The 19,298-nt window shown below is 38.5% G+C and overlaps 1 protein-coding gene across 4 annotated transcripts in view; it reads right to left on the minus strand.

Moving 5' to 3' along the window:
- The window catches only part of tnk2b (tyrosine kinase, non-receptor, 2b), a gene marked incomplete at its 3' end in the record, with an annotated part of 107,088 nt that overhangs the window by 39,565 nt on the left and 48,225 nt on the right, over positions 1-19,298 (minus strand). For all 4 annotated transcript variants that reach the window (XM_079820281.1, XM_079820279.1, XM_079820282.1 and 1 more), the window contains 2 exons: positions 15,710-15,780; positions 7,887-8,099 (listed from right to left, as the gene is read on the minus strand). In XM_079820281.1, the coding sequence (XP_079676407.1) occupies positions 7,887-8,099; positions 15,710-15,780 (284 nt within the window). The remainder of the gene's footprint in view (positions 1-7,886; positions 8,100-15,709; positions 15,781-19,298) is intronic.

The following is a 19,298-nucleotide window of genomic DNA, read 5'->3' on the forward strand; positions in this document are numbered from 1 at the left end:
ACACATCGACGCAAATTAAGAAATACTGCTCTTTTTAAAGTACCGGTACTAATACAATTTCATATCGAACCCAACTTACCCAGTCGACTAAAAATGTTGACATCGACTAATTAACAGCGTCGACGTAGTCGATTGTATCAACCAATTGCGACAGGCCTACAACAAACACATATTGCCTCCTACGAGAATGTGACATACATGAAAGTGTAAGTCGTGAAGCGAGCATTAATTTGATAGGAGACACGACATATATGAGGTTACCTGAAATAGTAAGTTATTCATAAGACATTCATAAGTGACATACAATGCAACGGACCCTTTACAAGACAGTTATGTGTGTACATACAAGGTCCTAGGGTGCTTTTTCATTTATAGACGGTTTGTGGGTGAGCGGGTGTTTTACAGGTTTTGTGTCTTTCCCCTGTGGACTTTCCATGTGGCCACATTCCTTTGGGGTCGTAAAACGTCTTATCAGTTTTGTTTCCAGGGTAACCGAGGATCCTTCTCTGTTGTGTTGGGGGAAGGTCTGTTACTAAGCACAAAGTATTTAAAACATATTTGTTCAATTTAACAATAATAATAATTAATAATAATAATTTGTTACATTTATATAGCGCTTTTCTAGGCACTCAAAGCGCTTTACATATAGAAGGGGGGAATCTCCTCAACCACCACCAATGTGCAGCATCCACCTGGATGATGCGACGGCAGCCATATTGCGCCAGAAACATCACCACACACCAGCTTATTGGTGGAGAGGAGGCCGAGTGATGAAGCCAATTGTATATATATGGGGATGAATAGGAGGCCATGATGGACAGGGGCCAATGGGCAAATTTGGCCAGGATGCCGGGGTTACACCCCTACTCTTTATCGAAGGACATCCTGGGATTTTTAATGACCACAGAGAGTCAGGACATCGGTTTAACGTCTCTTCCGAAGGACGGTGCTTGTTACAGTATTGTGTCCCCATCACTATACTGGGGCGTTAGGACCCACACAGACCACAGGGTGAGCACCCCCTGCTGGCCTCACTAACACCTCTACCAGCAGCAACCTAGTTTTCCCAGTTGGTCTCCCATCCAGGTACTAACCAGGCTCAGCCCTGCTTAGCTTCAGTGGGAAACCAGTCTTGGGCTACAGGGTGATATGGCTGCTGGCAGGGCCGGACTGGGACACTATTTCAGGCCGGGAAATCCTACACCCATCCAGGCAAAATTTAGAAACACGGATAACCCTATTTTTTCCCTAAATAATTAAAGGCTTTATCTTGAACGGTACCCTAACCTTTTCTTAATTTTCCCTAATATCTCTCTGTCTCTCCCTTCCACCAGGATCATCAGCCTCATACAATAAAGAGGAGTACTAGTGTTATTGGAAATTTAAAATAAAACATTAATATATGTACGCATGTATAAAGTGTGTGTATTTTTCTCGTACCTGTCTCTTCTTCACATTAGGGCTGTCAACGAATATTCTAAATTCGAATATATATTCGAATAGTTTTTAAAAAACGAATTTCGAAGGTGAAAATTAATATTCGAATAAATAAAAAAATGTGGGGGAAAAAACGCCCGCGGTAGTAGAGGCGTGGCTGTCTGCTTTGCGAGTGGGCGCTAGCGCGCCTGAAGCCTTGTGTACTTTGGCCCGTCTCCAGAGCGCGAGCCTCCGCTGACTGCGCGCGCTCCTCCCCAAACGGACGAGGCGTTTATACTTGACACGCTCGCCGTTGTGCTTTTCTTTGAAACGACAGATGGCGACTCGGAGTAATTGTTCTATAAACTATCAGGAAAAGCGTCGAGAAGAAGTGGGCTGATGTACACAGGTGACGATATTTATTTTAGTACACTTCACCGAAAACCACACTACAAAAGAATCATGTAAAACAGATCAAAATAAACCTTGATATTACTTGTGACATGAGAACAAAATGTATGTAGAAATGTAACGTTAACTTATACAACTCAATTTATGATATCTAAATGTTTCCTAATTTCACTAAACACTTTAGGGAGTTTTCACTTAGTTTCGTGAACTTTTGTTTATTAAACGGGCTTTTTTATGCTTTTGTAGGCTCGTTTTGTAAATATAAGCAACTAATTTGTATGTGCAAACTGGACCAGCCTTACTTTGCATCGCCCGCCACAAGCTCTCTGTCTGCAACACGCGAGGCCATAACGCAGAAATTAATTTAGTTCATTTGTAAGGACATGAGAGCGATCAGTGTCGTGGATGGGGCAGGCTGGAGTTCTGTCAAGCAATGGAACCGAGGTACTGACTGAATAGATATTGCATGAATAAAGGATAAATGCACTGCTTCCATTGGTTTGATTATTTTCCGTTTCATGTCAAGGAAAAGTTCCATGTTTACCACAGCACAGCTCGCTCGGAGCGTTCAATAATATGCTGTAAAACTTATATTAATATTTGTTTCAATCACTGAATGAAGCCTGCTATATTTGGGACAAGAGTCGCAACCTTAAATTGCTTGCACAAAACTCTTGATCAGCCTCAAAATGTGTGTGTGTTCATTTAACCCGTTATGCGCAGAGAGGGTGAGGGCGAGAGAGCGTGAGGTCTGCGGTCTTTAGCCATTAGTGATTTACTTGTTTTTGTGTAGGTAATACGTTGTCAAATATGTTTAAACTTAAATAGACTACCTATATAAGTAGTTATGTGTCTTTGTATTCATTTGTCCTGTTATTGACGTAATGCGCGTCATTGATAAAATGCGCAACCAGATGTTCGAATAGTTCGAATATTCGTGCTTTTTTTAGAGGGAATATTCGAACGTCATTTTTGAGCAATTTTGACAGCCCTACTTCACATGTCACTTTTTCTCCACCTTGGTGAAAATCAACCACCTTATAATGTTTGCCCAGAATCTACATCTATTTTAGTAAAAATCTAAGTATTATATTAAGACAAAATTTAGTTATGTTAAAATTGTATTAAATATCCAAAAATGTAGCAAAACTATTTTGCATACAACATGTAAAAAAAGAAAAAGTTTCTTATTTTGCTTCTACTCCCTGCCTGGCTGAATCTGATGTGTGATCACTGCACCACAGCGGGTGATAGTTTGATTATCTCCACCTTCATTTGATTAAAAAAGGGGAAAAAGTTTTAAACCTCACAAATGGGCAGACATAGGGTGTGTCTCAATCAGCTCCCTAGTTCAGTAGTCAGCCCACGGACTGATTCCCTGAACAGTGTCCTGACTACTGAACTAGGGAGCTGATTGTACCCATAATTTTCTAAATAGTCTAAATGTCAAAATGTATTCGGTAACACTTTATAATAAGGTTCATTAGTTAACATGAACTAATAATTAAAGGGTTAGTTCACCCAAAAATGAAAATTCTGTCATTAATTACTCACCCTCACGTCGTTCGAGACCCGTAAGACCTCCGTTCATATTCGGAACACAAATGAAGATATTTTTGTTGAAAGCTGATGGCTGAGAAAGGCCTCCATTGGCATTCAGTACACTTATACTCCCAAGACGGATAAAAGGCACTCAAAACATCGTTACAAAGTCCATCTCACCACAGTGACTCTACAATAATCTTACTATGCGACGACAATAGTTTTTGTGCGCCAAAAAAATCAAAATAACACCTTTTTCCAACTTGTTACTGCCTTCCGTGTGTGCCTCCACGACGCATGCGCGAGAATATGACGCAGATCCGGCGTTCGGACAGATGACCCAGAAGTGATTTGTTTACAATCAGAGGAAGACGCGCGTATCTCAGCTGTTGGATTCTACATTGATCGTGCTTTAGGTCTCGGCGTAGTTCTCAAAATGGGGTTTAAGTGTGCATTTCATGGAATCCCGAGCCCCGGCGCTACGTCATATTCTCGCGCATGCGTCGTGGAGGCACACGCGGAAGGCAATAACAAGCTGGATAAAGGTGTTATTTTGATTTTTTTTTGCGCACAAAAACTATTGTCGTCGCATCGTAAGATTATTGTAGAGTCACTGTGGTGAGATGGACTTTGTAATGACATTTTAAGTGCCTTTTATCGGTCTTGGGAGTATAAGTGTACTGAATGCCAATGGAGGCCTAACTGAAGCCTTTCTCAGCCATCAGCTTTCAACAAAAATATCTTCATTTGTGTTCCGAATATGAACGGAGGTCTTACGGGTCTCGAACGACATAAGGGTGAGTAATTAATGACAGAATTTAGATTTTTGGGTGAACTAACCCTTTAACTGCACTTATAAAGCATTTATTTATCTTTGTTAATGTTAATTTCAACATTTACTAATGCATTATTAAGATCTTGTTAACATTAGTAAATGCACTGTGAACTAACATGAACAAACCATGAAGAGCAGGATTTATATAAACTAATTAGAGATGCTCCGATCAGCATTTTTGGGGCCGATCACCGATTACCGATCACCAAGATCATGATCTGCCGATTGCCGATCACTGCCGATCACAGAATGGCAGGGGAATGGTAATCTTTTATCTATAATCTTGCAGTTTGCACCATTTGTAGAAATGAAACTAACTCTAAATTAACTGAGTCAAGATCTTGAAGAACCACCAAGTGTTTATTTTAGAAAATGAGATAACTTAAGGCTACTGTAGGCCATCTTTCCCAAATAAATGTATATAATAAATGTATATAATTATCTCACCTAAATATTTGATCATGCAGTGCATTTTTGTTTTTAAAAACAAATTTTCAGGTAGGTCTAACATTAGTATTGAGGTAAGAAATACTAAAGACATTTAATAAGAAATCAAATGTAAATTAATATTGGTCTTCCCTGAATAAATTAAATTAGATTAATCCTTACACTTAAGGTTGCAAAAGGTAGTCATTCAAGAGCAGTGAGTGTCATAAAGGTTCATCGCGAGTCACGACGGGGTTTACGTGCATACTCGTCAAGACGGTAATTTAGTACATACATTTGTGTGTATCTGACCATTTCAGCGCAATTTGTACTCGCAAGGTTTTTGTGAGATGGCCTGTGTGTGTGTGTGTGTGTGTGTCCAGACCGTGCGCGCGAGTGCGGTTTGAACACTGGCAAGACTTAAAAATAAATGTAAATGATAAACTTTAGTGATGATGCGACACTGCCTCGATTGTGCAAGTGGCAAATCCTGTCAACAGTGCAGCTCGATTTTAGTGCAGATGCGATGCGATGATGTGAAGCCATTTGAGCATTTTGAAAGGGAGAGAGAGAGAGCGTGCACGCGGTGATTCACACGCGCTGTTTGTGAACCTACGTCCCACAGAACGTTTTCAAATGACTGCGTAAGTTATTTAATATAGAAATATGAATTGTACCTCACCTTCAGCATTATAATTATTTTACCCGCGCTGGAAAGAGAATGAGACGGTGTCGCTGCATATCATGCCCTAAAGCCCCGTTCACACCGCCAGCGATGATGTCGCTGCATGTCGCCAGCGCCAGAGATTCATGTCGCTAGTGGGCGTTCCCACTACGGGTTGCCTATAAATGTCATTAGCAGATCACCCTCGTCCTTCCATGCATCATCATTTTCTGTATGTACACAGAGACACATAGTAAAGAACAGGGAAATTGCTAACATCTAAAATCAACTTCTCCATCTTGACACGACACCGCAGTAGCTGTACAGCAGATGGATCACGTGCACTCCACTGACTTCACTCCTATAGGTTGTCGCTCGCGAAAATCGCTTCTCATTTGCATAAAGTTGAAATTTCTGAACTTTTGTCGCTTGTCTCGTGTCGCTTGACACGCCCATATTCTGTTGCCAACGGTCACTGTCGCTCGTGTCGCCGGAAGTCGCCAGCGCTCCATTGAAAAAAATGGGATCGTGTCGCTTTGTCGCTGCGTGTCGCAGGCGGTTTGAACGGGGCTTAACTCTCACTGCAGGCGCGGGGTTTTATGTGTCGTCAGCATGCGATCGGTTCATGAGATCGGCCTTTTTGGAGACCGCCGATCAATCATCCCAAAGCGATTATCGACCGATCGAGATCGGTTGCCGATCGATCGGAGCACCCCTAAAACTAATGTTAACAAAGATTAACTAATGCTGAACAGAGGTGTTGTTCATGGTTAGTTCATGTTAACTAATGCATTAACTAATGTTAACTAAAATACAACCTTATTGTAAAGTGTTACCATGTATTCAATAATAAACTTCATTTGGACTGTATCTATTTAGAAAAATCCTAATAAAATGTAATTGCATTATTTTTTGTTGATGTCTGCACTATCACTTCTGTCTCCCTGCTCCCAGTACCTACCATATAATTGTGAATATTTATCTGCTAAATTACTAATGTAACTTTACACTAAATAATATTAATCTCCTTTAGCATGCAGTATTTTAAGTGACGATAGTAAAAGGGGCGCTACCGCTAACATTCGCTAGCAGTTCAATAAAAGTACAGTATTTACAGATGAAACTGACCTGCACTTGAAGTCCTGAACAGGTCAGTAATTTTGCAACGTTTCGCTGCTGCTTCTAGGAGTGCTGTCTTTTTCTTTGCCCTTTCCCTCTCTGCTCGACCTGGCCGCTTTCTCTCCATCTGGTGCTGCTCGCGTTTGGCTGATTGTAGCAGCCTTGCCAGTCAGGTCAAGACTAACAGATTTTTATTATTAATAATAATTTTATTGAATACCGAATTCGAAAATTATCACTTTAGTAAAGGCAATAATATAAAATAATTATTACTATTTAAAAAATAATAATGAAAAAAAAAACGCTGGCTGGCAGCAGGCCAAATTAGTAGCCAGGCCACCGGGAATTCTCTCGGTGCTCCCGATGGCCAGTCCGGGCCTGGCTACTGGTAACAGGCAATTATGTGTATGATTTGCCTCAGTCACTACAGCTGGATGACAGGATTTTGTTTGAATAAGAAATTTATGAAATCCAAATTTTATAATATATATAAATAATTATTAATCTGGTTTCTTTCTCTTTTTTGGCTAGTAGAGGTTCTGAATGGCCGGTAACTTAATTTAGTAGCCAAATTGGCTGGCGAGTGAAAAAGTTAATTTCAAACCCTGATTGTGACTATATCAACATGCAATATATTTGACGAAAAATAAGAGGAGACTAAAATGTAATTAAAAAAATAAAAACTTTACTAAAATATTAAAATACTGCTTAACAAGCCACTAGTATGAGCGTTCATGTTTGCGGTTGCCAGATGTCAGGAGTTTAAATCTTCCAAACAGAGGTTTTCTGTTAAAAGGATACATTTTCTATTCAGCATTTTACTTAGTCTTTGCAATCTAGCAACCATATGCACGCACTGTACAATTTGCTGTTGTTTTAAAAGAAAAACATTTTTGGAGTTATTGGAATTACTTTCAGGAATTTCACCATTTCTTGTTTTACCAGTTTTCATAATGTAGACAGATTGTGTTAATGTATATGATAAATAGCCTATACTAAATCAGTACACTAGGGCCTGGTTTTACAGACAGGGCTTAGACTAAGCTTGGATTAGGTTTATTAGGACATTTAAGTAGCTTTTATAAACGTGCCTAAGAAAAAAAAGCATCTTGAGACAAAACAATGGCACTGACATATTTATAGTCAGTGCAAGTTGCTTTCAGTTAAAACAGCTCAAACATGCATTTTATTCTGGGACTAGGCTTTAGCCTCGTCTGTGAAACCGGGGGTAGATGAGGTAAAATAAACCATGCGTATGAGTTGACATTCTCCTGATTTGTACTTATTGGTGCAATAATTCTTATGAAATGTAAAAAATTTAAATTTAAAAATAGCTGACAAATTTAACACTAATCTTGAGTATGCCCCAGTGCATGACTGAGCTGGTGCCTGAATTCTGCAAATCTGGTGTTTTCAACAAAGCCCCCTCTGTTTTTCCGAACACTTTCATCCTTTCTCCCCTCTTCCACTCACCACTTTTCCATTTGGCGTGAACCACTCTCCGCGCTTGACCACGCCGAAAGAGCCATCGCCCAGTTTCTCAAATAGGGCAAGGTCTTTCTCGCTGATGAGGCAGGTGAGGGTCTGCTGCTGGGCGTCCACTGGTGGAGGTGTGGGGGAGGGTTTTCGGAAAGTACTGGCTGGTTGGGGATTAAAGTCTCCTTCTGGTCTCTTGCCACTGAACACCTGAGGGATAACAACAACAACAAAGTCAAGATCTAGAGGTGACAAATAAAAGCCCTCATCAACACCTGGAAACAAAACATATTTTAATTGTGCACAGCTGGAAATGCATTGAATGTGTACCAGAAACTTGAGGAGTCCCTGGCTAGTATATATTCCATTGCAGTAATGAGAACATCTCTAAACTAAAATGAAGGACAGCAGTAGAAATCATAGAGAGAGAGAGAGAGAGAGAGAGAGAGAGAGAGAGAGAGAGAGAGAGAGAGACCGCAATTCTAGACAGAATTAGTCTTTCTAGATGCTTATCAGCTCTTGAGGCACTTTGTATGAGTAGCCTGTGGGTCGGCCGAGGAGAGCGGAGCTATCAAGAACCAGGGTGTGGGCTGAGGAAAACCAGAGGCTGCAAACTCAAGGGACAAGGAGGACGGGCAGGAACGGAAGGTGAAGGAGTGAGAGATGACCCTAACCTTAACCCATTAAAAACTGACAGATTAGAGGGAGAGATGACACTGAAAAAAAGAGAACACAGAAATGGAGAAGGATGGAACTCAATGTCTGTAGCCTTGAGAGTGAGAGCCTGGATTTGACGGACAGGCTGAAAATAGAAAAACTGAACAGGGACCAGAATGAATATAGAGGATCCAGACAGAGCCTTGAACCCCAGACTACCGCGTGATCGTACACATAGCAAAGATACATTACACACTGACAAATGCCTCAATGAGTAACAAATCCAAACGCATCTTTCTATCATGGTTTGGGACTTTCCAATGACTTTTATTGTTTTAATACAGAATCAATTATATTTTCTGTCCCCTAAACCAAAAACCTACCCCTCACAAGACCTTTCTGTCATTTTTACATTTTCATAAAGTAATAATTAAAAAAGCTGTTTGAAAGTGAGAATTGTTGGCTGCTCTCCTCAAATATAGATGTATGTATTTTTATTATATAATATAATACAATTTTATTTTGTTATATCATTTTAAAGGCTTAGGTCTTTGCTTGGGTCTCTATTTTTATCACAACAAAAAATATCAGATTACTCAATTACTAAAATAATCATTAGTGACAGCACTAGTTTATTTAGTGCTATAATTAGTAGTAAAGAAAGAGAAAGAGATAATGTGCGCATGAACTGATGTGGCTACAGCGAGTGATCTGTCACGCTGTATTGAAGAGCACCAAAACAACATTTATTGAATTTCGTGAAAATCTACAAAACTTCAAAATTGAGACTTCGTTTCATGTTAAAAGTAACAAAGCACAAAGCTTATTGTGATTATAAACAGAAAACAGTACAGAATAAAAGACCTTAAGATCTTAAGATTTAGGAATCCATATCAGTATCGATTAAATATCAACACAGCCCTAGAGCCCACACAGCTGACACGTTTAACTGCTGTAGTTTATCTATGTTGTGTGTGAAAAATAAACCCTATTCGGACGGGATTAGTTTTACAAGGGTAGATGACAGGGCTCTACATAGCGACCATTTTGGGCGCATTTGCGCCTGAAAATTACTGCGTGCGACTGTGAAAAAATATTTAGGCGCACTGGTGCGAGTGACCCGATCGATTCTCATGAATAAATGTAGCCTATAATACAATCGGAATAAAAACTACAACTGCCAAAGTGCATCAACACTGACTGAGCAACAGTTGCGTTTCGTTCTGCGATCGACTGCTTGTCATGACTTCTGTCAGCAGAGTATGTGCAAAAAACGTGTGCGACGGACTAAACTTCATAGATAGTTTACCAGGTGAAACGGGTGTGACGCGGCCATGCACACTTACCAGACGCCTCGCGCTGATGTTTATTTGCAGCCAAATCCAAATTAACTAGAAATACCACATTTGGATTATCATAAACAAGGTCGGAAATTATCGGGGGCTTGGGGCAAAAATGCCACCAAAAATGAATTACTAAATAATAATTTAAAAAATCCCCTGTATCAGTTCTTGATTTAATCTTTAGGCTATCAGCTTCAGTCCACAACTTTTCTCGTGTTTAAAAAATACTAGATGTATATATGAATGAGTACATCATGAATCCATTTTCCAAACCGTGTTTTTATCTTACCCTGAATCACTACGGTACACATATAATACGTGTTTATATTCTGACTATTTTATTCCAGTTTGGTTCGCAGCGCTGCGGAGGAGCACAGTCCCTGTGTGACTCGCCATAGACACACACAGAGAGAAGTAGCTCCGGCTGCAATGTTCTTCCGCAAGACGTGTGCAGTTATGTTTATTAAGCGCCAGAGCGCCTAAAGTTTATGCAAATGTTATACTGACCTTGTACAAAAGTCCAATAGACAAGCTGATGTTAAGTAACAACGTTTTAGCCACAATACTGTTTATTTCGTGAAAATCAAAACTACACCAGAACTGTTGCGCATCTTCAAGCTGTTCGATTCGAATGAATCTGCGTTTGAACGATTGAATCAATGATTCACGCATAGACTTGACACGCCCCCTATTGACGGTTTTATTTTTTCATATTTATACTTTGCATTAACTTTTTATTTAAAATATCAAACTTTTAAAGTTGAACTTGTACATAAGTAACATAACCCATTTCTAAATTCAAAGACTTATATTTAAAACATTCATACAACATTATTTACACATGAGCTGCGTCTTCTTAAACAGTCTAAACACCACTTCAGATAGAGCTGCTGTGCCACTTTTACACTGCAAAGATGGATCTTTTGATGCTGATTTAATTAGATTGGTAACAGTCTGATTGTGTCTTATTGCTCTAACTGAATTTATTTTTTAAATTAACATTTTAAAAACAACTTTTTTATTTTAATTGAAGAAATTGATAAGATAATCCATGTATTTAATAAGATTAGAAAAAATTGCTCTTATAATGGTAAAAATGCCCCAGGACATTAATTTAAAGGGACAAAGATAGTCCTGTAATGGGAAAGTTATAATTGGAATGCGTGTTATTGATCAGAAAGTGCTCCTAAATTTTTGACTGTGCTCCTAATTTTTTTAAATTAGGAGCACAAGTGCTCCTCAAGAAAAATGTTAGCGTAGAGCCCTGGATGGGGTAATGCAATTTTACCACAGGACATCTGTAATATTAATGTCCAATTCGCACGGGATAAGAAATCTCAGTAAAACTAGCAGAAATGGGAGGGGTAACTCGATTTACGCACCGCCGTCACCTCCCTGTCGTCATGTGCGTATAAAGTTGCTTCCTGATATTACGTGCTCAAACACATTTAATCTATGTATAACCTATAAAACAGTTAGGTCAGGTCAAATGATTTATTAATTCAATTAATTAAATTCTGATTGGATTCTGTTGGTAATAGGCACTTATCTAAAGCTAAAAGAAGTTGCGTGCCTCTAACAAGTGCTTTCAACCATTTTTTGATCTGAATGATAAACAGAAAACACTTGAGACTGGAACGCAACTGAATGCTTTTTCAAGCCCCTCCATATTTGAAAAAACACCGAAAACTACTTTTAAACAGGAAATAACGGAATATTTACGTACATATTTACAGCGGGTCTATTCGCACATGATTAGTATTACCTGAGGTAATTTTTCCAGACCTTTTTCCAGAAGGTAAAAGTCGCCGCAATCTTTACTGATATTGTCCGTAATGATTACGGAGATGGCACATTCGGACAGGACTAAAATCGCTGAGAAGCAATGGCAATAATTATTTTACCCCACCTCTCTATGTTAAACTAATTCTGTCCGAATAGGGCTATAGACACTGAACAGTCAAAGTGCGCCATTGGAGATGCTCTAATTAAGCGCCACTGTTTCAGTAGATGATTTCGGCCCGAAATTGAAAATTGCTGTTTCAGCTAGGGATGGGTCGATACCATTGTCCTTTTGAGCTTGACAGTAACAACCATGGGTAACGCTAACACAGTATCAAATTAGGATCGGTCCCATACTGACCGATACCCGATCCAGCAAAAAAGGTAAGTATCCTTATCTGACCAATACAGAAACTATCGGATTGTATCGGATTGCCGCATCCCTAGTTTTGGCCAAACATTTTTGGTTGCTAAAATGTAGGTGTCCGTTAGTTCCGACCAATTTGCATATGTACTGCTGTTCACAACACTAATCAATGGCAAACCACTTATGTTTCTACGCTACGCTCATACTGCTTGGAAATGATGATCACACAAAATGTTCTGTTCACACAACAGCTTACTTAGCGGCTCAAATCTGAAAACTTCACATGACACAAAGCTTGTATCTCCGTCTTTTACACTGTATGATGTGACAGACTAGCTGTCCAATCCGGTTCACACAGTAGGGGTTTGCATAGAATATAGTTGTGACTTCCAAAAATAACTTGTGTGTGAAACCATATTGAGGAGTCAAATACAGGGCTCACAAACATATTCTATTGCTAATGCGATTATTCTATTATTTATGCTGCTCAGGTGGAAACTTGAAAAGCCCTGCACAATTAATTCCATAATGAAACATGTTATCTATTGTTTGTTGCATTTTTACAGTTGTTTGTGAATCTAAATCAAGTTATCATTATTCAAATATTATTCAAAAAACATGTTTTAGTAAACTACTAATAATAGTAAAATATTAGTTTTTGCATTGGCTCCTTAAAAAAAAAGCATTAAAAAAAAGGAGTTGAAAAAAGGCTCCCGACCCCTGCTATATAGGTATCCATACATATTTAAATGAAAGCAACATTTGAAACAGGAGAACACTTACTGAGGATATGTGTCAACTAAAAGTATGCCCCCACACACTAACAGTGGAGTGAGGAGGCAGATTACTCAGTCTGCTCTTGGTGCCAGGAACGGAAACAAACAGGTGTAATTTTAGAAAGCTCTCATCCTCTCAGCCACTTCCTGTAGACCCAGGCCAATGCTGCAACTAAAGCCTCCACACAAGGGAGGAAATCTGTGTGTGTGTGTGTGTGTGTGTGTGTGTGTGTGTGTGTGTGTGTGTGTGTGTGTGTGTGTGTGTGTGTGTGTGTGTGTGTGTGTGTGTGTGTGTGTGTGTGTGTGTGTGTGTGTGTGTGTGTGTGTGTGTGTGTGTGTGTGTTTGTTTCATTATTTGACATGTATAAAAGAGCTGAGTGGAGGTTAATTGAAAATTCACATTTTGAATGTATATAAATCAACCTGAGTGCATGTGCTACTTTCTGAGTGACTTTATACAGATAGTAGAAATAATGATGTACACTCAGATGTGCAAAATTTTTACCTTTAGGGGTACAACAGTACCTTAAAAGGGACAACTCTGCACCTTATAGACCCTTGAAATGTTCATAGTAGTACCTTAAGGATACACATTACTACTCAAAGGTACTAATATGTAATTTTTAGGGTTAAATAAGCTACAAAGCCCCAGTGACAAGTTGTTGTACCCTGAAAGGTATGATTTTGTCACTTTTTTTTCTAACAGTGTAAAGGACTAGAGAATATCTGTGTGTGTGTGCTTCAGTTAACACAAGTGTGCAGTTTCTGGTGCCAAAGGTCAAGATGTCCTCTCATCCCACAGACAGAGGAATTTGGCCTGAACGCTGATGGTTTAGACACAAGCAATCATTCGTCCGACCCTGCGTGTATATCACTCCCATATACACACTTCCGTTCAAAAAGGCCTTAAACCAGCACAGACAGTCTATCATCCTTAAATGTGTTTGGGAATAGGAGATTAATGATGTGGCATGTCAAACAGAGCAGAAAGAGACAGATTCATTCTGCGGTCTCTCTAATTCTTGTCTTGGATCTTTGTACACTGTTACAAATGGGATAACACTGAAGCACAAACACACACTTAATACATAAGACAAATACAGACACAAAAACATTGTAGTGGTATTAAACGAAGCAGAGCAGATCAGACCAACATAAATAAACAGAAATGAATAAATGTGTGTTATGACTACAAAAGCATTAACTGCTGTTGCTATTTACTCAGGTTAAAACCGACTCTGGCTCCAGTGAGGTCTTTGGTCAGCACCAACCAGACATCTAGCCCTTGGAAAACAAGTCTCAAACCAGGGTGACGCTATAACCAGCCACACAGAAACAGCTCAGAGCAAACAATACATTTATTCTGGTCAGTTTATGGTGCGTTATAAAAATATTTTGGGCATAACAAGCCGCACATTTACACAGGCTGATATAGTTTGTAGCTTTATTTTTCAGTGCAAACCAACATTTAAGGGTTTGCCAACCCTAAAAACAGGCCTTTTTCTGAAAAAAATCTGCTATTTTTCAGCCTTTTAGCAACGTATGATATACATTTATTATTTATGCATTTACTCTGAAACGACTTATAAATCAACGGTTTAACGGTGTCCCCGGGCATGTTCCCTTTTACACATTTTACACATGGGGGAAACCAATTGTTTAGTCAGTAATTCAAGGTCCTTACCTTAAAGATCTTAATTAGTTCTTATAATTGTTTAACTATAGCATGTGTTACAATAAGGATATAATTACAGATTCAGAATTTACCACAATAAATACAATAGAACATGATACATTCTAGTAAAGGTGGTCCCGAGTAGTTTAAAAAGCTTTCTAATTTATGTTGGTGCAGGAAGATGTTTTCTCGTCTTTTCATCAGTCTTTTTAGTTTATGTGACTGTTTTAGCATCATGTTTGACTTTCTCCATAGTGTTTTAAAGTGATAGAGTCTCAATAGAATTCAAGTGGGTTGCACATTTTATCATCAGCATCACGATAGGAGCAGCTCGCACAAATCTTATCGCACTTTTGAAGCATGCTGGTGAATGCATCTACGGTGGTCTTCGGGAAACATATTGGCCAATTAAAAAGGTCTTTTAGTTTCAGTTCAATATTTATGATACAGGGTTTACTTTATATCATCAACAAAATATTGTACAAAAATTTACAAAATAAATAAATGTATCATCTAAAATACACCATCAGTTATTTTGGCAGAATGCAGTAAACTATGCTGCATATATTTTAGTCTGTCCTACAGAATCAACCTCTAACTTAATTTCCTCCGAATTCTGAATCTATCGTCAAACACGCTCACACACTCAAATGCACACACAAACCCCAGAGAATGACCCACATTGTGCCGATTTATTGCTTGTGACTGAGGCCAATTTGAGGCTCTTCCTGCAGCATTTGATGGACATTAACCTGGTTAGTGCTTTAGTGAATGAGCGGCAAGCCTGAGTGGACACTTCCTGCTTTAGCACTCAGTGACCAACTACATCAGAAAAAAACACACATAACACTTGTTAACAGGACAGAGTGGACTCATTTCCTGAACTGCTTGGCTCCATGAACAGTGAAGCATCTAAGAAGCATCATGACTGACCTACTTGACATAAGTGATCGCGTAGGCTATTTTGTGCAAAAGATGAAAGGCTACTGTAATCGTCTAGGTCAAGTGCTTTAAATGTTTATTCCTTTCAGGTTCAATAAGACATTTTGCAAGTGAGAGACTCTAAAGTGCTTGAGGGACAATGTGAGCTGAATGACCAATGACTGAGGTGAAGCCCTTGTCCGGCTGTGTGTGTATAGATGTGTGTTTGTGTGTTGGACCTGACCTTGGACTGGAAGTCATTAATCTGTCAGTACATGTGAGGAAGGCTGATGACATACCTTGCTCATCCAAGACTTGCGCTTGCACATGGTTTTTCTCCTCTTCACCACCTCCCACAGCCGTCTTTGCCCTGTCAAAGAGAGCAACCAAGAGAATGTTGTTTTATAAACGTTGCAGGTTCAAAACAAGTTCAGCTTTATTAACAGTGACATCTGTGACATGCTGTCAATTAAAAAGAAATGACTTACTGTATTCTTCAAATCAACCAAACATTGTGGTTACATTAAGAGACTTACAATGTGTATGAAGCAAACAATGCACTTGAATAAAAAATAAAATGAACACTTTAGTACTAGTGCAATACATGGCTTACTACCTATGCAAAGTTGTAAGGCTGATACACCTTTTAATAATAATAATAACTTTATTTTTATATAGCGCCTTTAAAGCAGCTTCTCAAGGCACTTTACATAAGATAACAAGCAAATGAACATACAACACACACAAAACAGTAACAAATTAAATATATATATAAAAATGAATAAATAAATAAAAAAACAACTAGGATATAAAATCAGGACAGGCAAGAAAAAATGAAAAAAAAATTTTTTTAAATAAGATTTAAAAATACTTAGATTCTGTGCATCTCTGATATGAGGAGGGAGTGAATTCCAAAGCCTAGGAGCGTAGGATGAGAAAGCCCTGTCCCCTACAGAATGCAACCGTGTCTGTGGGACTACCAATAGACCAGCTTGTGAGGAGCGTAAATTACTCTTAGGTGTGTATTGAGTTAAAAGTGTATACAGATACTCAGGGGTCAGACCAAGCAGTGCCTTGTATGTGAGCATAAGGATTTTAAAATCAACTCGGAACCTGACCGGGAGCCATTGCAAAGACTTGAGAATTGTTGTAATATGCTAATTTCTCCTGACTTCAGTCAGGATCATATCAGCTTAGTTTTGCACACATTGCAGTTTGTTTAGTGTGGTTTTAGGAGCCCCAGCAAGACGTGCATTACAGTAATCAATGCAGGAAAAAACATTATTAGGTATTAATAAGCATTTCAGTCACAGAGAGGGATAACAGAGAGTCTAGCAATATTTCTGAGATGAAAAAATACTTTCTTGGGGAATTCCTCAGAAAAACTTCTTAACAGTGTACTGCACATGAGAGTCAAAAGACAAACTTGAATATAAATATAACTCCTAAATTTAGTTTGTGACTCCAGAACAGAGCCATCTTCATTTAAAACTAGTGAGCCAGCTTTACAAAGCTGATGAGAGGAGCCAATGAGCAAGATCTTATCACTATTAAGAAAGAAAATTTGGGGACATCCATGTTTTTATCTCCGAAATACAATGTGTTAAAAAGGGAACATCCAAATTTTGCCCAGGCTTAGAGTGAATATAAAATGTTGTCTGCATAAAAGTGATAATTAAGCCCAAGTGATCTTAGAAGCAATCTGAGTGGAAATATGTAAATACTAAAAAGTAAGGGGCCTAAAGATAAGATCTGAGAGATGCGATCTAAACCAGGTTAAAACAGTCTCAGAAACACCAAAGACAGTTTCCAGACAGTTGAGCAAAAGGTTGTTGAGCAAAAGGTTGATCTTAGCTGCACTAAGATCAAGAAGGATAAGAATAGTCAAGAGAACCAGAACCTGAGGCTATTAACAGATCATTGGTGACCTTGATCAAGACTGTCTCAGTACTATGACATTTTCGGAAACCAGACTGAAGTGGCTCAAAAAGATTATTTACTGTAAGATGACTGTGTAGCTGCAAGGTCACAACACGTTCTAGAATTTTTGCACAAAAAGGAAGATTTGTGATAGGGAGATAATTATTTAGGTTTTCCAAATCTGCATTGTGCCTTTTTAGCACAGGTGTTACAGCAGCAGTCTTCAATGACATTACCTTGTAATGTCGCATGATATGTGCAAGGACTCTAGAAAAATCCACTCTAAGGAATTACATCTGTAAAGTATTATCAGAAATCTATCTACATAGAACAGTAGTCTCAATGATAATTTTGACAACTTTACAGCTAACATTTTTGTACAAGTTTAAACCAAGCCTGCAGCACTCCTGTTACAAACTGAAGCCTATGTGCCTCAATTGCCCCCAGGTGGTTGGTCTCAGTATAGTTCATAACCCCGCCCCTCCGTGTATTCTAATGGACGTGAGACAAACGAAACGATCAAATTACACTTCATATAATTTCTTTCCCAAAGTTGGTTTCTGTCATTTTATGCAGTTATCATCACGCTGATTTCATTTCAAGTGTTCATTTTTTAAATAAGTTTGGTTTTAGTTAGTTATTTGATGCTATAAAAATGGGGGGTGTTACGTCATGATTGACAGCTGAGATTGACGGCTTCTCTGAGTGAAGTTGTCACTGAGGCACCAACTGACTTTTTTCGGGATTTTCAGGAGGAGATTGGAGCTTTAGCTTTAATTTCTACATAACTGTTTATTTCACACCAACATAATTAATTGTTCTGCATCTGCGAGAGTGTGGGCGGGCTTTTGATATCATGCCTCTACTTCCTGCTCTCTACTGCGCAGACTCAGGTCCCGAGGTCACTACTGCAGACTCTGTCCCAAATCTGCGCAAGATGTCAGCGCCATATTTGGACCTCCAGATGCTTCACTTTTCTTCAGCGGAAGAGAATGAAGTTGCGTCGTCCATATTATTTTACGGTCTATGGTTTAAACCCTCCAAAATGTTTTGTCCCATGGAATTCCATTATAAATAAGTGATTTTTCCTTGATTTGACAAACTTAAGAATGAGTCAAATCAGCCTCTATAATCAATATCATGCCATAGATGCTGTCAATAGAGTTTTAATCCTGAAAATATATTTAACCCATAGGAGTCTGAGCTGTTTTGGGGCTCTTTAGAAGTTTTGACATGCTCTTACATTTGTGTTTTTTTCAGATGCTTATAAACACATTAATGGCAAAAGTGTAATTACACTGTATTCAGTACAAACTGGGCTACCATAATATCTAAGCAACATGTATGTACATGCTTGTATTTTTGAGAGAAAAATGTTTATGCATGATTTTTGAAAAAACAAAAAAAATAGTTTTAAATTTGAGGCCTCAAAACACACAATAGATATGTGTTCAAAAGACTTTTGACTCCAGGGTGTATTTGCATTTGGTTCTTGCTTCAAACTGATGTGAGAATCATTGAGCCTACTCATTCACATAAAACAATACACTGATTTAAAATTTGTAAGACAGTTTTTCTTCACAAAGCCAGTATGCGAGGAGGCGTGATATGAATATGATGAGTATCACCTGAGAGGACAAAAGAACATAATAGCCCGCTTAATGAGCTGCATAATGAATGAGCTTCATACCTGACTGAGAGAGCAAAAAATGCTCTTCTTATTTAGTTGAAATTGTACTTATCTAGTAAATGCATCTTGATTTAAGAATGTTTAAATATTTAGACTAGAAGAGCATTTTTTAAAAAACATTTTTTGTACTATTTTTTGTTTTTGAAAGTAGACTCATGCCAAAAAAAAAAAAATAAATAATAAAAGATACAATTTATATAAAACAATTTATATAAAACGAAATTCACTTTAAAGAAAGCAATTCCCTTTCTACAAAACAAAAAATCCCTTTCTACAAA

The sequence above is a fragment of the Gobio gobio genome (assembly GCF_949357685.1).
Source record: "Gobio gobio genome assembly, chromosome: 6".
In the NCBI taxonomy this organism is placed as follows: domain Eukaryota; kingdom Metazoa; phylum Chordata; class Actinopteri; order Cypriniformes; family Gobionidae; genus Gobio; species Gobio gobio.